General features: G+C 35.4%; 3 protein-coding genes across 3 annotated transcripts in view; 1 reads left to right on the top strand and 2 right to left on the bottom strand.

Moving 5' to 3' along the window:
• LOC125833883 (putative F-box protein At5g62660) overlaps window positions 1-23,108 on the bottom strand; it is a 92,671-nt gene that overhangs the window by 35,791 nt on the left and 33,772 nt on the right. The window lies entirely within an intron of this gene.
• Window positions 4,120-23,108, top strand: part of LOC125833921 (probable protein phosphatase 2C 11) — a 179,669-nt gene continuing 160,680 nt past the window's right edge. Inside the window, exon 1 of the mRNA XM_049513081.1 lies at window positions 4,120-4,123. The gene's annotated coding sequence lies outside the window, so the exon portion shown is untranslated. The remainder of the gene's footprint in view (window positions 4,124-23,108) is intronic.
• On the bottom strand, window positions 17,848-19,050 carry LOC125833916 (F-box/kelch-repeat protein At3g23880-like). The gene has a single exon (XM_049513074.1). It carries the CDS (start codon window positions 19,048-19,050, stop codon window positions 17,848-17,850), a length of 1,203 nt encoding a protein of 400 aa, XP_049369031.1.

Below are 23,108 nucleotides of genomic sequence, written 5' to 3'. Positions count from 1 at the left end.
AAGGTCTACATAACTACATGGAACTCATGTATACGAATCTTATCATTCTCTTACTTACTTCCTTAAAACTTAGTTCAAATCAATAGTTGATCTCAAAGGGTTCACAATCGAACTCAAAGGCTTTCTTGAAGTCTACTCTTAACTTTCTCTTGAATGTGAAATATGAATTCAAGAGTTATGGTTCATGATATGAAGGATATAGATGATAGTGTAGAGTCATGAATACATTCTCCTCACTCTCATGCTCACTTACATGAGTTTTGAAACAAGTTATTAGAAATTGAAGAAGACTACTCAAAAGGACTCAAAGGGACTCTTTCAAAATGATAAAAAAAACTCTCAAGACTTAACTCTTAACTTTACCTTGAATATGAATTATTAATTTAAGGTTATAATTCATATTATGAATGATTTCTAAGTGTTTAAAAGTAGTTTAGAGTGATTAGAATCAAAGGGAGTGAAGGTACACTTAAAAGGGGCTCAAACGGGACAACCGACTAAAAAGAAGTGGAGGAAGGCGACCCTGGCACGTTCCGGGCGCGAGGCGCCATCCCCTAACTTCAGAGGCTGCATATGGGCACACTGTAGGGGGCCGCCCCAACCCCTTGGGCGCATCTGTGGTGCGCTGCCCCAACCTCTCCCCAGGCCAGGTTCGACGAATTTCGCCTCTAGTTTTCTGATCCTAAATCGCTTTTAATCGATTTATTTTCTCAAGTTTTCCTTAGATTCAATTACCCAACCTAAGTACACACTAATCCACTCAAAACAATCACTTTCATTTCAAGAAATCATCAAAACCCCAACAAAACAAGATTTAGAATGAACTTCAAGAACACCTATCAAGAACTTAAATCCTTCAAATTTTGAGAGTGAAAATGCGCTGAAAGTAACATGTTTGGCGTGTGAGTGAACAAACCCAACATTATTGTAACTTACATACCTCTTAGGGATCAAACCCGTGTCGAGAATCCGCAATAACACGCAAGAATCTCGACGAACACTTGATCCTCTCCTCTTTTCTCTTCTTTTCTCTTCTTGAACTCTCAACTAAAACCCTAGGCGTATTTTAGTATTATAAAACTGAACCTAATCAGATTAGACCCCGAAATATTACTAAAAATGAATTAAATTTGATTGGGTAAGGAAAAGACCAAAATACCCCTCTAAAATCCCGTTTTGACTTTCCTTATCTAGACAACCCAACTTCTAATGGCCATATCTCCCTCATACGAACTGGAAACTGAGTAAACTCGGTGGAGTTGGAAAGATAATTCAAACATCTTTCCTAAGATATCTGGTAGCACACCTAAATCATCATGAGCTAGGAGTTATGGACATTTGAAATCGACCCAAAACTCATAATTAGCTTAACATACAAAGCTTCAGATTTTGCTATTTCCAATTTAGTTATTTTTGGAACTCAAGGTGTTACATCTAGTGACCTTATCACTTAAATAAATTTTTATTCCTTGGTCAAATCTCACTCACTATGAAGAACGGTTCGAGTCTTAGTTCAAAAAATTTTCTGGGTATTACAATATCTCCCCATTGGGATCATTCGTCCTCAAATGACGACTAGACTGGGTATGGAACGGGGTTACTCTTGCTAAGGTCTGAGTATAATGGTATGCTCTTACTATATTCAAGCTTAACCCAAATCCTTAGGTTCGGGTTTTATACCTCTCTATAAGGAATCTCATCCCAAAACTATTACTTTTTACCACCATATTCAAGCTTAGTACTTTAACAACTCCATGAACTCCTACTAGCCAACTCCTTCGGATCCAACTAAGGACTCTCATTTAACTATTTCTCATAGTAAAACCTAATCCTCTTCTTCCTCCTTATTAATAACCTTAGATGGAATTATCACACCATCACTAACACGATAAGAACATCAACTTCCTCTTTTTAACGTCACTCCATTACAAAAAAGGACCTCTAAAAAGATATCCCCCAAACTCTTTGGAATTCATTACCATCTTAATCTCAAACACTTGACTCTATTTCTCATCTTGTCATCTCCCCCTTAGGTCTAAAGCTAGCACTTGAAAGCTATGGACCTATTCCATCATCTCTAAATGGTCTACCTCTTCTTTTAGTCTAACACTCGGGAGAAGTTTATCTCATGCCTACCAAACTCTCTATAAGCGGTACTACGACCTCTTTCTAAGGTGTTTCCCTTAACCTCTTCTGGTTACATACCCTCTCGGTGCACCTCTTAACGCTCTTGTTACTCTTGTGACTTAGCCACACTTCACTGCCCTTATCTAAAGGTTATGGTCTCTCACTTGTACCACTCATATCTATTCCAGCTAACATCTCAATTCCTCAAGTCCTCTAGATCAAATCTCAAAACTAACATCATCACCCTCATGTTGCCATTCTTTTGATCATGATACTCATCTCAAATTCAAGATTAATGTTTACTACTAAACCCGAATATCAATACGATTGCTCACCTACTATGCTATACTTCATTACTTGATCAGTTCTATAACCTTCTAAATATCATGACCCTCTCAAACAAATCATAAGCCTAGCTTAGATCTATGACTTCATAAATACCCTACTTTCTTATTCAACACATGAATTTAGTCTCCTCTAATACGATGGCACATTGACACTAACTCTATTCTGGTTAACAAATATATAGTCTATCTCATCTTGACTAGAAACTCTTACTCTACCCATAAGGGAAAACTCCTCATCAATAACTTACTTGGTGCATGACTATAATAACATAGCTTGCCTCATCACTATCTCTCTTTCTAAGATTACTAAACCTCTGGTGCTTTCCTCTAACTCTGGGCTCTTTCACTACTACTGCTCATGATCTCGTAACTCAAGCTACCTCTTCGGGTGAAAATACTACCCAAGCTCTAAACATGCTTCCTCATAAGGATCTTAGCTTAATAAGGGCTTAGGCAAAAGAGTACAACTTGCTTTTTGCTCAAATGCACGACTCATATAATTATGGGTGCATTCTTCTGAAACTGAACACTTAACTTACTCTTGGGCTTCTCTCAATCCCCTATGGAGTCTTATGACTTTCTCAAGACTCTTGCTAAAAACAACTTATCCATAATGATCTTTACACTTTACTTTTCAACCACCTCAAGTATGATGGGTAGTCAAATGAATCTGAGAAACACACGAGTATGAATAAATCTCTATGACTTATCTCTTTTGCACAATTAAGAGTATGGAAGATGGGAAACTTCTCTTAAATGTCTGTAGTCCCTCGTTTATAGAAGTTGGCCCCTCACAACCATAAAGAAGACCTACTTGACACGACTTCATAGACACCCTAGGACACTTGAACTCTGTGCTCTGGTACCAAGTTTGTAACGACCCGAGCCTACACCCTGGACATGTCTGACACTCGAGAATCATTACTGGTCCCCAAGCGAACCCTCATCCTGGCTTACTACAAGCGGAAGACTCACTCAAGCATACAAAGCTTAAAAAATGAATAAAATTCATGAAACTTACAAATCTTTAACTTAAATGAGTAACTATGAATAAAAATAGAATATTCAACTAGCCAACAATAGGCAACTCAAGTCTTTAATATATTTTTAAAAAATGAAACAGACTTCTCAAACTTTACTTTCTATCTATGAAGCTTCTAAATAACAAAGATGGAAGTCAGCACAAAACCCACGACATCCTGATAAAACTAAAAAGTAAATTAAATCTTTCGGAAGCAAGGAGGCTCACCATAGCTAACTCGAACTCCTTGTGGTATCAACGAAACTCCTGTTGATGATCCTGAATACCTGAATCTGCATCATGAAAGGATGCAGGCCAAATGGCTTAGTACGTGGAATGTACGAGCATGTAAGGGGAATTCTAAAGCATAACATAAGCTTGAAACTTGATAAAAAGGAAACATACTTACGTCTTTTCAACTTATTCAACTTAAGGAATACTTAAAGATACTCAAAACTACTCAAACTTACTCAACTCGGAAATACTCAAGGATAAGATACTCAATCTCAGCAATAAGGTTCTCAACTCAGTAAAACTCAACGATAAGGTACTCGACATAATGAAGCACATATTTAATAAAGATACTCAACTCGAAAGACTTAACTCATGATACTCAAGGAAAAAGTAATAGTAAAAGATGCAATATATATGGAAAGCTGTAAAACTGTAGATAACAACTCAATGTATTGAAAAATACAATAAATCTCAATGTGTATATAAAAATACAATATAACTCTATGGGAGTTTCTCTAACCGACAACCACCATATGAGCCTAAGTGATGATACATTGTCTTCCCACGTTGCCAGAACTGTCCTATACTTTGCCGTCATATAGAACGCCTTAACTATGTGGATCCACTAGTCTATGCTAAAATGCACTTAAGGAATCATCTAAAAATTATGGTCCTTTACTACCCATGATGGCTACATGGTTTATGGAGACGTGAGTTATCTGAACTCAAACTCGTCCCCAAATTGGTGCTTAATACTACTCCCAAAATACTCAGCTCATATGTTTAAAAACATAAATTTTTCTGTGGTTTGAGATAATTACTCAAAAATCTATCTCTTAAATGAGATGGTACTCAAACTGCTCAAAAATCTTATGGAAATCTCAGTTTCCTCTCATCTTAAATGTGAAAACATTATTCTTGGGAATACTTAGTTCCCAAATAATCTTTGAAGAAATAAACTTTACTCTTACTCGTTACTCAACTCAAATCTAAAGTCTTAAAACAAAGTTAAATCATTTGTAAAAGACTTCTTAAAATATGGTTCATGCCGAATTATGAACATGATGGAAATGAATGACTCAATGCAAGGTTTTCAATAACCATAGATAGAACTCAATACTTGGAACTCAAGAACTTCAATGATACTACTCATTTCAAGAATGCTCAACTTAGAGGGTTCATGCCGAATTATGAAAATGAACTACTCAACTCAAGGACTCAAAAATACTTCTCATCTCAAGACTGTTTGACTTATAGGGTTCATGCAGAATTATGGGCATGAACAATTCATCTCAAGGACTTCATGGGTAACATGTAATAGTCCCATGATTAGAAATATAATCTCAAAGGGGATTAGGAGCTCAATACTCAAGACTTAGAACTTGAAAATACTACTCCTCTCAATGATGCTCAATTTATGGAGTTCATGCGGAATTATGGGGATGAACGACTCGACTCAAAGGTCTTCATAACTACATGGAATTCATGTATACGACTCTTCTCATTCTCTTACTTACTTCCTCAAAACTTAGTTCAAATCAATAGTTGATCTCAAAGGGTTCACAATCGAACTCAAAGGATTTCTTGAAGTCTACTCTTAACTCTCTCTTGAATGTGAATTATGAATTTAAGAGTTATGGTTCATGATATAAGGATATAGATGATAGTATAGACTCATGAATACATTCTCCTCACTCTCATTCTCACTTACTTGAGTCTTGAAATAAGTTATTAGAAATTGAAGAAGACTCTTCAAAAGGACTTAAAGGGACTCTCTCAAAATGATCAGAAAAACTCTCAAGACTTAACTCTTAACTTTACCTTGAATTCAAATTATTAATTCAAGGTTATGATTCATGTTATGAATGATTTATAAGTGTTTAGAAGTTGTTTAGAGTGATTAGAATCAAAGGGAGTGAAGGTACACTTAAAAGGGGCTCAAACGGGACAACCGACGAAAAAAGAGCGGGGCGGGCAACCCTGGCGTGGGGAGCCAACCTCTAACTTCAGAGGCTAAATATGTGTGCACTGCAGGGGCGTCTCCCCATCCCCTTGGGCACATCACGCTGCCCCAGCCTCTCCCCAGGCCAAGTTCGACGAATTCCGCCTCTCGTTTTCTGATCCTAAATCGCTTTTAATCGATTTATTTTCTCAAGTTTTCCTTAGATTCAATTACCCAACCTAAGTACACTCTAATCCACTCAAAACAATCATTTTCATCTCAAGAAATCATCAAAACCCCAACAAGACAAGATTTAGAATGAACTTCAAGAACACCTATCAAGAACTTAAATCCTTTAACTTTTGAGAGTGAAATTGCACTGAAAGTAACATGTTTGGCGTGTGGTTTAACAAATCCAACATTATGGAAGCTTACATACCTCTTAGGGATGAAACCCATGGCGAGAATCCGCAACAACACGCAAGAATCTCGACGAACGCTTGATCCTCTCCTCTTTTCTCTTCTTTTCTCTTCTTTTCTCTTCTTGAACTCTCAACTAAAACCCTAGGCGTATTTTAGGATTATAAAACTGAACCTAATCATATTAGACCCCTAAATTATTACTAAAAATGAATTAAATCTGATTGGGTATGAGAAAGACTAAAATACCCCTTTAAAATCCGGTTTTGACTTTCTTTATCTAGACAGCTCAACTTCTAATGGCCATATCTCCCTCATACGAACTTGAAACCTAGTAAACTCGGTGGCGTTGGAAAGATAATTCGAACATATTTCCTAAGGTATCTGATAGCACACCTAAATCATCCTGAGCTAGGAGTTATGGTTGTTTGAAGTCGACCCAAAACTCATACTTAGCTTAACTTGCAAAATTTCAGATTTTGCTATTTCCAATTTAGTTATTTTTGGAACTCAAGGTGCTACATCTAGTGACCTTAACACTTAAAGAAATTTTTAATTCCTTGGTAAAATCTCACTCATTACGAAGAACGGTTCGAGTCTTAGTTCGAAAATTTTTGTGGCGTGTTACAAATTTCATTTTCAATAACTGTATCTATTACTTAGTGAACTCCTCCATTAATGACTAGTCTAAAGTTAGATTCTTGTAACTTTCAATTTTGATTTTGATTTTGAGCTACCAACAAATTGTCGAAGTGATGAAAAGTATGTGATTTGGTGGTGGGAATTGACTTAGTGATGAAAACCTGATGAGGGCGGTGACCTGGTGGTTGAGGTGAGCCACCGCTGATGTCTAGTATGGATCTAATGATGAAGATTGAAGGGATGAGATAAAGAAGGTAAAAATAAATAAAAGGAAACATATTTAAAAAAAAAAAGAATATTAATATAAAATAAATTAAATATTTATAAAGTTAATATTTTAATTATCTTTTTATCTCTCACTCTCCCAAAGAGAGTGAACTACACCTTCTTTGCCACATCAGCATTTAGGGAGCAAATAATTCCATTTTAAAATAGTCTAGGGGTGTAATAGGACTCTCGTAAAGTATGAGTGTGTAGTTGGGAATCTGACAATTGGTTGGGGGGGCTTTTGGCCATTTTCTCTTCTTTTATATGGTGCACTAAGTTTCAAGTGTTAGTGCACTTTTAGTCTCTTTATTAACATCTATTTACTCATTAACGTTTTGATCCTTTACACATCCATTTATGGACTCCGCTGTATACGTTCTGGTACAAAACAAATTAATTCTTAGATTTATCTTAGCAATTGCAGATGAGTCTTCATTTGTACTTGTTTTATTTTTTGGCTCTGCATCTTCATTGTTTGGTGTGCACCATTCAAGATTTGCTAATTCTTTAATTTTCTCCTCTATTTTCCATACACAATTAATAGGCTGACTAAGTCTTTGGGTTTTTCCTTAATAAAAGTTTCTTGTGCTTTGCCTATATGTATCTGGAGCATAACCAAAGAATAAAATAAAAACAAGAAAAAAGGAAAAATATAATACATGTATCAATATCTCAAATTAGCGTCGGATAATGGGTGTGTTCTAATAAAAAATTTTGGAAAAGATTTTGTTTAGGAAAACAAGTTTCATACGTGACACTTCAAATGAAGAAAATGACTTTGTTTAGGAAGTAGGGAAAACAAGTTTCATATGTGACATTTCAATTGATTATATTGTCCTCCCACTCTTTAAGACACCACATCTTCACCTCACTCCCGTAGCTTCCATACCCACTACCCCACACATCTACCCCACCTCCGTCTCTCATAGTATTTGTCTAGATTATACGTAAATGCTTTTAGAATAATCAACCAAATAGAGTCAACAAGAGGAGACTAGTAAAGAAGTAGTCATGTGTTTTTCTAGTCTTTTCATTAACTAGTCAATAGTTATTTTTGAGCTACTTATCAAGTTAGCATATAGAGCAATTTTGCAGTTAATTTAAGGATTAAGGAGCATGAAACATTAATTACCCTTTTCTACTAATAACAACCTACAAATCCTTGGAAATGGAACAATTTTAACTTACCCAATATTGAAATGTGAAAGATGGACAGAAGTAAAAAGAATTAGCGTAACAATGGCAGCAAAACCGTATATCCCCAAATAGGACAAATTCAGATTCAGATTCAAATTCAAAAAAAATAATCAGAAATCTAACCTTATAAGCTGATGAAGTAGAAGTGGCAAAAAGAGATATTGGATTGATTGAGTGGTGTTGTAGAAATACCTCAACAGTTGACTACTTCCTCACACTTCTTTTGTCATTTTATTTTATACAACTCCTTTTAATTCCTTTTATCTAAGTTTTTAATTATGCGGTGGAGTAATAAGTACTTATTCATATTTAATTAGAGGTTTCGGATTTGAGTCTTTTTGGCTATAAAATGATCTTTGTTAGGGAGTGCTTTACCCATAATTTGAGATTTTTCAGCACAAATTCAAATTTAGTGAGGCTCTAATTTGGATATCGAACACTGAGTGGAAAACCAAAAAAAATAAAAATTACCATAGGGCTCATTTGGTAGGTGGATAAAGCTACATCTACATGGTTTTTCATGTATTTAATTTATATAATGTTTTGTTGGTAGAATGTTGTATAAAAGTTATTCATGTATTAACAAAGATGTTTCTCTCTACGATATGTTCCCGCATGAGAAAGAGTTTGTTATTTGAGGTGGGGGGGGGGGGGTATTTGGAGTCTTTTAACCACAATTTGAAGCCTCGATGTCTCTCTTTTATCCATGGTTCAACGCCCCGATGTATTTTTTTTACCACGGTTTGAGGCCTCAACATATCTCTATTCGCCTTGGTTCAAATCCTAACATGTGGTTCATTTGGGTTCTTCGGGGTGCCTTCACCAAAGTTCAAGTCTGGAATCAGCCATTTCAGTTCTTGAAAGCTTTTAATCTAGCTAGTGTTATTCATAGTACTTCTGTGTACTTATCAGACTTATGTGAATCCAAACTCGTTTGAGTTATTTACTTTCCAATTGCGCACGAGTATACGTACTTGCTGGGCTTATAGGGTCCAGTTAGGTTGTAGATAAATGTTTTACTTTACTACTTCGTTCTTTCCACACTCGTGAGCTATATAGTTAGATTTTCTGTTATTGCTTTGTTCATTTTACCTCTAATTACCGTTACTTTCATATTTTTCATATTGTTTTTACTTTCCAAGTTCAGTCGAACTATGATGCCTACTCGGCACCTGTTGTTTTGATATTCGTGCTACACTCCACATCTGTTTTCTTGATGTAGATTTGAGCACCTGCTGATAACGGTGATTCGAGCCTAAGTAATGCGAAGATCTTCTGAGATGAAGGGTGAGTTGTTGGCGTCCTAGTTCGACTTATCTCCATATGTATATAGTTTTTTACCTATCTTTTGTATTCAAGACAAGTATATTAATTAGTAAGTCAATAGCATAGGGCTCGAAACTATGACTAGAACATTGAGTGCATGACATGCACATCTTACTCCTTATTTTCCTTATTCGCAGGGTCGTCTTAACCCCTAGGCCACTAAAGCCATCGCTTGGGGTCCCATATATTTTGGGTCCCCCATTTTAAAAAAACAATTACTTATATAATTTATTTTTTTAAAAATAAATTATATGTACTATGAGCGTTATGATTTATGCTAAAGAAATTGCATATGAGATGAAAATAAACCTGAATTTTGTAAGAAACAGTTTGATGAAAATATGGATAGCGAAATCACAAAGTCCCTTGAATAATCTTTTAGTGTTTATTGCTTTATATATGTAGGGTAGATCAAACTATTTTTTCATTTCAAAATAGATTCGAACCAATTGAAGCATATATATGGAAATATTTTTGATTTCTTAATTAGTAGTAAAATATTGAGATCACTAGATGATGAGAATTTGAAAAATATTGTCTTAACCTTGAACTTTCTTTAACATGTAATAGTTTTTCTGATATTGATGGTTTAATTTTTTTTTTGAATTAAAAGTGTTAAGGGAAATAATATGCCACTCCCCGAGCCTACACCCTGGACGTGGCCGGCACTCGAAGATCATTGCTGGCCCCAAGCAAACCCGTGGCCTGGCTTTCTTAACTCAGCGGAAACTTAACTCGACAACACAACTCAATGCAATGAAAGGTTATAAAATAACCAACTGATAAAAATCTGGCCAAAAAGGCAACTCGAGTCCCAAAATAGAATATTTACATAAATATACATAGATGAGAGACTCAAAACCAACTGACTGACTGTCGATGAAGCCTCTATATCACTGGGATGGATGTTGGGACAAACCCCGCAACATCCTAACAAAACAAAACTAAGAGAACAACATAATCGAGTCCTCCGGAACACAAAGAGGCTCACCACTGACTCTGGAGTGCTCAACTGGATCAGCGGCGTGCTGAATGCTGACCTTGGGTACCTGTGTCTGCATCGTCATAAGATGCAGGCCAACTAACATCAGTACATTGAATGTACAAGTATGCGAGCTGGAAAGCTAAACCATAACTTAAGCTTGAAAGGAGTACAAAGGAACTCTTACCTTGGGTCTGTTCAACTCATGAATAACTGAACTCAATATATAAAGCAATAAAACACATGCAATATATAAAGCTTGTAAAACAGTGTAAACAACTTAGCTTATTAAAGATAAAACAATAACAACTCAACTTTACTTCTATAAAAGTAATATAACTTTAGTGGGAGATTTTTTAACCGACAATCACCACTATGAGCCCTAGTGGTGATACAACGTTTTACCTCACGTTGCCCAAGGACCATCCTATACCTTGCCGTGATATAGGAAGCTAACTTTACTAAGTGGATCCACTAGCTTAATCTTACGGATTCATCTAAAAAGTATGACCCGTTAACTCCCATGTTGGCGCATGGTTCTTATGGAGAGTTGAGTTTATATGAACTCGTGTCCCCAATTCAGTGCTCAAGACTACTCCCAAAAATACTTAGCTCATAAGTGTTTTAAACACATCTTTCTTTATTTGAGATAATTACTCAAAACTTTGCCCGAAGGCTCACTTGGAATCGATGTTCCTTTTTCTTGAAAACTAGCCCAAAGGCTCTTTCGGAATCATAGTTCCTTTTCTTACTCAAATTCAAAAACATTTAGAAACTTCTTTGGGAATACATAGTTCCCTAATACTTTTGAGAAATGAACTCAACTTTAAACTCTTTACTCAACTTGAAACTCTTGACTCTTTACTCTTTACTTGACTTGAAACTTGAGCCTTAAAATGAAGTTAAAACATTCAATAAAGACTCTTGAACAACTTTAAAGACTTACCTTGACTCACTTCTTTAACTTCTAAACTCAACTTTTAACTTCACTTGACTTGGAAACTAACTCCCCTTGAATTGGAATCATGAATTCAAGGTGTTTGATCATGTGTTATGGACGAGTGCTTGACGTTTAAACGTACCTTGGAGTGTTGGAAACAACTAGGGAACATAGGTACAATACCTAGGAACATGCATGAGAAAGTGGGGAAGGAATGGGAAAACTTGGCGCTCTGAGAGGCGCGGAGCGCCAGACCAAAAACTTCAGAGGGGGCCTACTGGCGCACTGATGGGCGCGCCGCCCCAAGGGGGAAAGTTCAGAGCCCCTCTTGGGGCTCGCTGACAGGCGTGACGCCCCACCCTTTTTCCCCAAAAACCGACTTTTCTCCTTAGTTTTCTCCAACTCTAAACCTTCTACACATCAAAGTTTCCAGCCCCAAACACTTAAAATCATAAACCTCTCAACATACAATAGATTCAACTCAGAAACACCACCTGAAACATACACCAAACCAACACGAACTTCAACACAACACAACCAACAACTTCAACAAACATATTCAATCTTTTCTCGAAATTAAACGAGCTTGGCGTGTGGGGGAAAGAACCAACCTAACACTATGAACTCACATACCTTAATAGGGATCACCCCCGAAGAAAACCACGACGATCTTTACGAAGTTTGCTTCTTCTTCTCCTTTCTCTCCTTTTCTCTCAAGAACCCTAGCTCTTACTCTTTTTAAAAAGGGAAAAACTGATCAAAAATCAATCTTACACCTTAATATATATCCAAAGACAAGGCTAGGGAAAAGACCAAAATACCCTTAAAATTTCCGGACGGATTCCCTTCCAACTACCCAACTTTCAAAGGACATAACTCACTCATACGAACTCAGAATCGAGCAAACTCAATGGCGTTGGAAAGACCAATCCACGAACTTTGCAAACATAACTGGAACTGCACCTAAATCATCCTGAGCTAGGAGTTATAACTGTTCAAAGTTGGCCAAAATTTCATTATTTTCCATACTTTCTAACTTCACTAGTACATTATCACTTGTTAAGGAAAATTATGTAAACTGAATAGTAGATGGCCTGATCCACTTAAGAGTGAGTGCTAGTTCGTTGATTGATACAACTAATTCACATTAAATAATATATATTACATTTTTGAACTGTTAAACTAGAAATAAGATTAAGGATAAGGGAACTCTTTATTAACTTCACTTTTCCTTATTAGTATCAAAAGTTTATCGTTTAGGAAATAGGAAGTTTTGAAGGACTAATATTATCCTTTCTTTTAAATTGAACTCTATCCAATGGCTGATTCTATTTATGAATCAATCCCTTAGGTGCATTATTTCCATAGGTTCCAACATTGGTAACAAAATCTAGCTTTCTCGCTTGAATTGGCATAATTCTATACTTCCCTCATCTTATCTGTTACGGAGGCCGCTCCCACCTTATCCCTTATATCCTCATTCTAATCTTTATCACTCCGAGTATGAACACACATCCACCTCAATATCCACATCTCTGCAACATGCATCTTCTAGACATGAGAATTCTTGACTGGCCAACTCTCATTTCCATACAACAATTTACATACACACTCTATATAAATACACACATACATATATTTGTGGAAAACTCATCAATAGATGAAACTTAAACAATACTCTCTCTATCTCAATTAATGTGACAGTTAGATTTTATCTTTTAAATTGTTAATTATTGTGATTTACCTTTTCACATAATTTTCAAATATATAAATTTTATATCAAAAAATTTAATGCTTCTGTATCCGAATTTACTGTCAAATTATAGAAGTTTGAATCTCAAAATTTCAACTAATGCCACGTAAATTAAATCAACCCTAACACTCAAAAAAGCTACAAATAATTCAAACATAGAAAGTGAAAAAAAATTAAAAAAGAAGTAGAAAAAACCTTGATATATATATATATATACTAGTTCTGGAAACGTGCGCTGCACGTTTGTCTTCTATTATGATCTAAAATGTATATAAGTCTAATATTATGTCAATATAAATATTTATCACATTATATTTTTATAAATATGATAAATCTTGTATTGATTAATATGTTTCTATATAAAGCTTACTTTTGCATCCAAAAATAAATGAAAAGAAGGATTTCAAATATAATCTTCTAGACTAAAATATCTAAATATATGTTTCTCTATACAAATACAAGGGTGACAACTAACTCTTTTCATTTAACTTTTAGTTATTTGTTTTGGAAAATAAGATGTGTGGAATTATGTAAAACTAATTAAAATAATATAGCATATGATGATATATGACATATCAAGGAACTCTTGCTCTAAATTTAAGAAGTGCACCTAAACATTACTAACATGGATGCAATGAAAAATTAGGTAATCAACATACTTAGATATGACCATCATTATTATCTATAATAATTTTCTTCCAAAGATTGTAGCTAGCTTGGTATGATATGAAACAGGAAAAACTAAGCTCTAATAAAATAAGGGGAATAAATTTAATGAAAGAATGATAAATGTAGCACCTTTTCGGTGATCAACTTACATAACATAATTAAGTGAAATGACAAAGAAAGGAAGAAGAGAGTTTCCATCTCACTTACCCAAAGTATGTAAATCAGTGAAAACTTGCTGAATTCCTTCAATAATTGCCTAAAAATTAAATATTAAAAGAGAAGTTTTCAAAACATGAAAATGTAGTAGTGACTTACTATGCTTGTTAGAAGGCCATCTTTATAAAAAGATGAATTTCAACCTCCGCAAAGATTTTAGGCATAATACATATATTGGACCCTAAACTTGGGTTCAAATTTTAACTTTGACCTCCAACTTTCATAGTGCACAAACAAGCACTTTAACTATCCAACCTTTTAATAAATAAACACGCGAGTCCTATTTGGCAAAATGCGTGATGTGCACGTATTCTGCGCGAGTTAGGAGTAATTTGACAACTCTACCACCCCGGATTCTGGCCAATCTCCGGCAACCCAAAACCCCATTCATTTTCTTCTTTTTCAGGCAAAACGCCACCACCAAATGACCCCCAAACAAGTGAACAAACACATCCATTACTCCTCCCTTTTCCGGCCAGCAAACACCACTTGAAACCACCCAAAACCTCCATTCATTTTCTTCTTCTTCCCTCCGCTCACGCCACCACCAGCGAGCCGACTTCAACCTCAAACAACCAGCAGCTCCCAACTCCAAACACCTCCAACCCAACCGTTCTCCTTCTTCCTCCACACCAGAGCACAACCCATGAAGCGAACGAGCTTCGAGCTCGCCAAACCCACAAAATAACCGACCCCAAACCCATCAGATCGGCCATCTCCGGCGAGAACCAGACACAAAACAGCAACCAAATGACCCCCCAAACCCCATGAAAACAGACCCAACAACCACAAACACCTAAACCAATATGCCAGCCATCAACAAACCTCTAAGCTCCGTCAAACAATGAGCTCCAAGCTCTAAAAACCATTAGGAGGAATTAATTTTGATTCTTGTATATAAATTTATTTTATTTTTTTTCTAAAATCGACGTACAAAATATTTTATTAGTTGGCAGCCATTGAGTGGCTCACTAATACACGTTGGAGCGTTTGCATTTCATGCTCTTTGGCTACAAAAATCGCGTGTTTATTTATTTAAAAGTTGAATAATTAAAGTGTTTGTTTGTGCACTATGAAAGTTGGAGGTCAAAGTTAAAATTTGAAGCCAAGTTTAGGGTCCAATATATGTATTATGCCAAGCTTTTAAACATCCGTTCCCATCACATTGCAAGCTCCGTATGAAGTTTTAGAATGTACACGTACATTTTTCTCCTGTAAAAAAATAAACGAATATAATGAAAGGGATTAGTGATCAACTAATGTATTTAGAGTGAAATGAAACGTTTGTTTCACAATCATGCATTTTTGCTATATAACCATTGGGTGACCTCTTTGCTACACAAATATAATATTGACTCGGATAGAAATTACCCCAACTCTTCATTTTCCTTATTCATCATTATTATTGTTGGAGCAATAAGTGAACATTTCTCATAATTAATACTGTGCAACTCTTCATTCACCTTCTTTAATATAATTATTATAGCAATAAGTGAATGTTCATAGGTATTGGGAGAGTAATCTAGATTAGGAAGAAAATCAAAAGCCAAAAATTGATAAAATTAACAAGCAGGTATATACTGATTAGCATTAGTATAATAATATAATAGTATGATATAATTATTATTTAATATTTAATTTATTAATAGCTTATAACATTTTAATTTAATGTAGAGGTAAAATGGTAATCTGTCTTTTTCCTAATATTCTTCTAATTTATAGTAGGGGTAAAATCGTAAATCAACTTTTAACTTTTTTGTTCCCACTTATAGTAATATATGATATATGATATATATATATATAAAAAAAAATTATATATTGATTTATAATTGGTTGCTGTCACTTTTGAGCAAAATCGTGCACACTCAATGGATGTTGTTACAAAGTAATATTGGTGTACAAACAACTACCGAAAACAAAGGGAAAACACCAAGAGTTGGGGTTGATGCGTCGCGAGTTGGTTCAGGCCAAAAAATAATGGATTCAAGACACAAACTAATGGATACATCTGATGTTGAAGATGCTGAAAATTCTGGGTAGCATGCTTTGCAAGTTGAAACCAAGAATGCAACTAAAAATTGGACATTGGTTGCACACAAAAATTCAACTAGTAATCGGAGCCTTTCCCGACTAATCAAAATAATTCTCCATGTAGTGAAAAGGGTGCGACTGAAAATTTTCATGACAGTGAGAAGAGGCAAGATATTTGTAATGCTTCAAGAAACCTATTATGTTCGAATAGCTTTGATGCTTTATCGAAGACTACTGGAAAGAAAGTAAAGTTAACAGAGAATGACAACGATTTGATCCAAGAAAAGCAAGTCTCACCACCTACTTTGAATAGCAAATTAAGTCCAGAAGCTCCCATATTTGTGCCTAAATGCGTGATTGTAAAGAAGAATGAGACAAGGGCCTTAGTGTCAAATACAATTGATTTGAGCGAGGATTCTCTTGTGAAGATAAGGAAGACAATATGCTTGATTTGGGTGAGGATATATTCTCTTGATGAAGATGGGGAAGATAAGCTGGACATATGCTTTGATAGAGTGGCTAGGGAAGGAGATATATCACCTCGGCAACAAAGAAGTAGAAGCAACAAAAGCAAAAAGAAGACACATGGAAGGCAACATAGTTGAAACGGTAAAATGACTGAGGAGTTTGTTCCAAGGCACCTACCGATGCGACAGGCAAAGCAGAGCCATTTGACAATATCAATTGGTTCAACAAGATTCAATAAATCCATAAAGAAAGTATGAATTATCAAGTGTTGTTGGATAAGTTTGAAGAAGAAGACAAGAGAAAAATACTTCAAGTTACTTTTGATGGGCAATCAATCTTTTTTAGTTCATGCGTTTGTAATAGAAATTTTGAGGTTGATAATTCAACTTTCTTCTTGATTGACATATTTTTACATTATTTAAGCATCCTCGTTTGTAATATCATCATGGAGTGTATTACAAACTCTGTGGTGATCATAAAATATTTAGTTCTCTCTAGCTCTTATGTTCTTCATGCTTGTTAGGTAGTAGACATTAGGTACTTCATTAGGATTAGTAAGGTAAGGCCTACCCCCTTGCTTGCACTTATCCCTATTGATATTTTTTATGTTTAATAAAAGGCCACTAGACACTGTCTAGTGGTAAATTTGCGGGAAAAAAAACCTTGAGATAATATGCCTTGCGAATTTCCTCTTCAGATGCTAAAAGACTTACATCAAGAACATCATAATACTCTGTCTCTTTAACCATTTTCTTTTCTTTTTCCAAAATCCCAATTAACAAAAAACTACTCTTTTACCTCTTCCAATACTCTGATTACCTTTTTTTGCGCTTGTAAAATTTTAAAGCAGGAGCGGAAAACCACTTGACTGTAAGGAAAAGAAACAAGCCGTGTTGAGAATTGATTTAAAATCTGTTGTTTAAGTTTACTGCTTAGGATAAGTTTTACAGTAGGTTGAATAAGTCTTTTACTAGAATTGAAATAGTCTTTATTAGTTACTACTTTTCTGGTAGTATTTAGTCAAGTGGCGTCAATTATCTTCTGAGTTTGTAAGCCTATAAAAGGCGCAGAGACTTCTAGTTAATAATCTCTCTTCTTCCTACAAGCCGAACAAAAAAAATGATGACTGATCCAAGCAATTTTAAGCTCAAGCACAATGTTATAAGAAGATAAGATAAAAACTAATGTCACAATATTACAGGTAAATCGTTTTCTTTTTCCTGTTTTTCAATTTTTATCACTATAATATTCTGTATGCCAAATCTCTAAGATGAGGCCTCATCCATTGGTATGGTATAGAAGTAGTGTTCAATTTGCTCGACTGCATTATCCTCGCCCTGAGTCTCGTTTCCTCTCTTTATTGGAACTAGGCTCTCCTTGTAATTGAAAACCCAACAGCCAGCAATGAAAAGGTCCAGTTGAAATCCAAGATCTGTAACTCGTCTTGTTGTAGGGTCATATAGCACCAGCTGTGAAGTTTCTGTGATCTCGAAAACCATCTTATCGTTATCCGAGATGTTGAGAGGCCAATGAGCATCTATATGAGGTTGAATAGTAAGAACTTTGGACCAAATTCCCTCTTGTTTCATTACCCACACATTGTATGTGGATGTCATTGGTTTGCCAGGGTCACCGGTTAACATAGCAAGTAAGCCGCCATGCAATGTAAGTGTCCCCCAATGTTCACTTGGAATATCTGGGACTTGTATCTCCCCAAACTGTTCGCTGCCCATGTCAAAAGAGCGAATCGTGTAGATATCATCAAGGCCCCTACAAAGCCAATAATAAACCCTGTTGAGATAAGTGGCATCAAGGGGTGCAGACAAGGTAGAACTGGGAGGGAATTCAGGAGTAAGGTGTTTCCATGAATTGTTGCATGAGGAATAGACACAGGCATAGACACGATTATTAGCACCTTGTCCCGGCATATCCCAGAACACTCGAATCCATACAACCTTATAATCTTGAGTCAACAGGTCAAATCCCAATCCAAACTGATGATCATGGTTTGTGAAAAAACCCTCAATCTCAAAAGGCGCAGGAGGCAGAGTCCTGAACTCTTTGGTGGCAGGATTCCACAAACCCAAGCAGACATCGTCTCCATAAAACTTCTTCTGCACTAAGAATAAGCCATCAACTGGACCAGCAACACACATGAAATGAGTGATCCTCGGAAGCTGAAGGAGAATTTTTTGTTCAGGGGTCACACCTGGAACAATTTCTTTAGGGAGCAAGGAGAATGCAACAGACTCTACAATGGGGTGTACTTCACGTGCTACTTTCAAGTTGCAAACAAGGAGACGGGCACAATTGTTCTTGTGATGAAAATGTTTTTCTATGAAACTCGGACTTTTGATGAGAGTACACCAGTCCTTGCGCACACATTTGAAACGCAAGAGTGATTCCACGGGCAATCTCAATAGAATATCAATTACTACATCTTCTGGTAAAGGACGGTGACCATCCATACTGGTGGAAATATAAGTAAAATGAGACAACTTACAAACATATTGAAAGAGAACAGATCTAGAAACATGCATTAATTCCTTATAATACTAATCGACAAACCCTTGGAAATGGAACAATTTTTAAATGCAAAAGATGGAAAGAATTTAAAAGAATTAGCATAAACAAAAACAATGGCAGCAAAACCCTATATCCCCAAATAGGACAAATTCAGATTCAAATTCAAAATAAATAATCTAACCTTATAAGCTGATGAAGAAGAAGTGCCAAAAATTGATTGAGTGGTGTTGTAGAAATAGCTCAACAGTTGACTACTTCCTCACACTTCTTTTGTCATTTTATTTTATACAACTCCTCTTAATTCCTTTTATCTAGGGTTTTAATTACCTTTGGGCTCACCAAGGCCCTCTTAAGAGGTTTTGGGCTCGAGTCTTCTTAGCTATAAAATCATCTCTGTTGGGGAGCGCTTTAATCATAATGTGAAATTTTTCGGCGTGAATCCTAATTTAGTATTAATTTTTATATAATATTTTGTTGGTAAAATATTATATTATTAACAAATATGGTTTTTCTCTACATTATGTTCCCGCATGAGAAAGAGTGTGATATATATATATATATATATATATATATATATGATTATTTTTTATTTTTTTGGGGGGAGGGGGGGGGGGGGCGTATTTGGAGTCTTTTAGCCATGGTTCGAAGCGCTGGTGTATCTCTTTTAGCCACAGTTCGAGACCCTGATGTATGTTTTTTGGCTATGGTTCGAGGCCCTAGATTATCTCTATTCGCCTCGGTTCGAATCCTGACATGTGGTTCATTTGGGTTCTCCGGGGTGCCTGCCAAAGTTTGAGTCCGGAGTTAACCATTTCAGTTCTTGAAGCTTTTAATCTAGCTAGTGTTATCCTTAGAACTTCTATGTACTTATCAAGCTTATGTGGGTCCAAACTCGGTTGAGTTATTTACTTTCCTATTGCGCACGAGTATACATACCTTTGGGCTTATAGGGGTCCAGTTAGTTGCTTTGCTTTACTACTTAGTTCTTTCTAGACTCGTGAGCTATAGACGTAGACTTTCAGTTATTGCTTTGTTCATTTGACCTCTATTTACCCTTACTTTCATATTTTTCATATTGTTTTTACTTTCGAGGCCCAGTTGACCTATGATACCTACTAGGCACCTGTTGTTTTGATATTCATGCTACACTCCACATTTATATTTTTGATGTAGTTCTGAGCGCTAGCTGACAACGATGATCCAAGCCTATGTTCTGTGGAGATCTTCTGAGATGAAGGGTGAGCTGATGACGTCCTAGTTCGACTTATCTCCATATGTATATAGTTTTTGACTTGTCTTTTGTATTTGAGACAAGTCTGTACTTTTTGGTCCACTTTTGGGACTTGCACTCTTGTAGTAGCTTTGTACTTTTGTCCTTGCTTTTGTATATATTGATGTTGTATCAAACACAGAGATAAACACAGATTTCCATTTGAAGTCTTCCCATTTCCTAGTAAAGAAGTGGTGATTTGCTTTTCTAATCTTTTCATTAGGTAATTAATGTTTTTCTTTTTGTATTTTCAACGTGGAATGTTTCTAGTGCAACTTGTTTTCCCTACTTTCATCACCGAAGTAATTTAATCACTTTTAAGGAGTTTGTTTTCTAGAGAAAATAGTATTTTCTAAACATTTGACCAACGAAAAAAGAGAAAATTGGAAAACATGTACCGAACATACCCTACATCAATTTTGAAATAAAAAGAGAGTACAATGAAAAGTGAAAAATGGTGAAAGGGGATATATATGTGCGATCTAATTTAAGAGCAAAAGCATAACGTACAGAAAGAGAGCATCAAAACACAAATACAGAAAATTTAAATCTAACATGAGGAAGAAGAGCCCAAAATGAGAAATGAGAGTAGTGAAGAAGAGGCCAAAAGCTTGTCAATTTATACTACCTACTAATTTTATTTAGGTTTATTTATTTAGGACCAAAAATTTCAAAAGTATTTTTTTCTTAGATCTTGTGTTTAGTCAAAAGAATGTCATTACACCTAAGCCCGTTTTCTCAGCTTGTTAAATTTTCATTATTGCCTCTATTGCAAGAGTTTGTATATATATATATATATATATATATACTAGGTAATTTGTCCGTGCTTCGCGCGGTCATAAATAATAATTACATTAAACTTGCAAATAATGCTTACTAATATCCATACATTAAAAAAATGGAAAAAAATGTGTTCTTAAAATAATATTAGCAATATTCCAGCATGAATTTGATTATTTGTCATTATCACATAATTCAAGAACCTTTAATGAATGAATTATTCATAAATAATAAATCATTGGTTATATAATCAACATTAAAAGGAAAATAAAGAAGAAAATAAGAATATATATACAAAGGCATTTTATAAGAAAAAAAACACATTTAAGTTGCATGGATTTTACAATTGTGATATATGTCTAAGGAAAAAAATTCAAAAAATTGTTAACAGATTCAAAGAAGAAATTACGCTTGAACATGAAAGCAATTATAACTTTTGAACTTGCATAATGAATTTCTTCAATTGATAAGTGAGAAACTTTGTATCTATGTAAAAATAGATAATATGTAAGCTTATATATAGTACTTTTAAGTTATAGAATTTTATATAGAATATCAAAACATGAATTCTTGAAATTGAGTACAATAATTATTTTCTGCACAATGAATATACCTATTATATGTGTAGATGCTCAATATAACCGGAGACAATAACTTTGAAGAAACATAAACAACAGAGTTTAAACATGTACTCAAAAATAACAATTAATATCAAAGCATATGTCCAACATTACTAAGTTTGTCACGCCCCGAGCCTACACCCTAGACGTGGCCGGCACTCGAGAACCATTGATGGCCCAAGCGAACCCTTGGTCTGGCTTTCTTACTCAGTGGAAGACTTTACTCAAGATAAATACTTTTAAAATAGTACACTGAACTGCTCAATAAATAACTGAGAATGTAATAAATAACATCACTGCCAGAGTGGCAACTCGAGTCTCAACTTAACTGAAAAGGAAAAGTAAAGACTCATGAACTAACATCACTAACTATGTCTATGAAGCCTCTAAACTCTGAGGGATGTCGGGACAAGACCCCCGATCATCCTAACAACTGAAATAAGCAAGCAATAAAACAAAACATAACCAAAGGGATCCTCCAGAAAGCAAGAAGGCTCACCAACTGACTCTGAGTGCTCAATTGGATCAACAATGCACTGGATGTTGATCCTGGTTACCTGTGTCTGCATCATAAAATGATACAGGCCAACTAGCATCAGTACATTGAATGTACGAGTATGCAAGTTGGATTGCTAAACATAACATAGGCTTGAAAGAAATCTGAAGAAACAAACCTGGTCTCAACTAAACTGAACTGAACTGAACTGATTTCAATATAAAGCAGTGTAAATAAATGCAGTATAAAGAAAAGCTTTAAAACATGATTTTCAACTCTGTGTATTTAGAAATACAATAATAACTCTGTCTGTATGCAAAGATACAATATGAACTCTGTTTGTATATGAAAATACAAATATTTCTGATGTATTTAAAAATACAAAATGTTTCTGTGGGAGTTTCTCTAACCGACAACCATCACTTAAGAGCTATCCTGATGATACAACATATTGCCTCACGCTGCCATGGCCGTCCTATACCTTGCCATGAGTATAGAACCTGAACTACTAAGTGGATCCACTAGTCTATGCTAAAAAGCACTAAGGAATCATCTAAAAAGTATGACCCTTTTCTACCCATGGTGGCTACATAGTTTATGGCGGCTCGGAGTTTTTTGAACTCTCTTCCATATCGGTGCTCAATACTACTCCAAAATATACTAGCTCTTTATGTTTTAAACACATAACTTCTTTCTCTGGTTTGAGATAATTGCTCAAAACTTAGCTCAAAGGCTATCTTGGAAATCTCAGTTTCCTCTCTTGCTTAATTGTGAAAGCATTTACTCTTTAACTGAAAAACTAGCTCAAAGGCTCTCTACTGAAAAACTAGCTCA

The sequence above is a fragment of the Solanum verrucosum genome, unplaced genomic scaffold (assembly GCF_900185275.1).
Source record: "Solanum verrucosum unplaced genomic scaffold, falcon-dt-bn FXZP01000108.1, whole genome shotgun sequence".
NCBI classification, from domain to species: Eukaryota; Viridiplantae; Streptophyta; class Magnoliopsida; order Solanales; family Solanaceae; genus Solanum; species Solanum verrucosum.
The sequence above is the reverse complement of the archived record's forward strand: the minus strand, read 5'-3'. Positions and strand labels throughout refer to the sequence as shown.

Excerpts from the sequence above, each read along its gene's own strand:
- LOC125833916 (XM_049513074.1), bottom strand. The coding sequence starts at position 19,050 with ATGGATGGTCACCGTCCTTTACCAGAAGATGTAGTAATTGATATTCTA.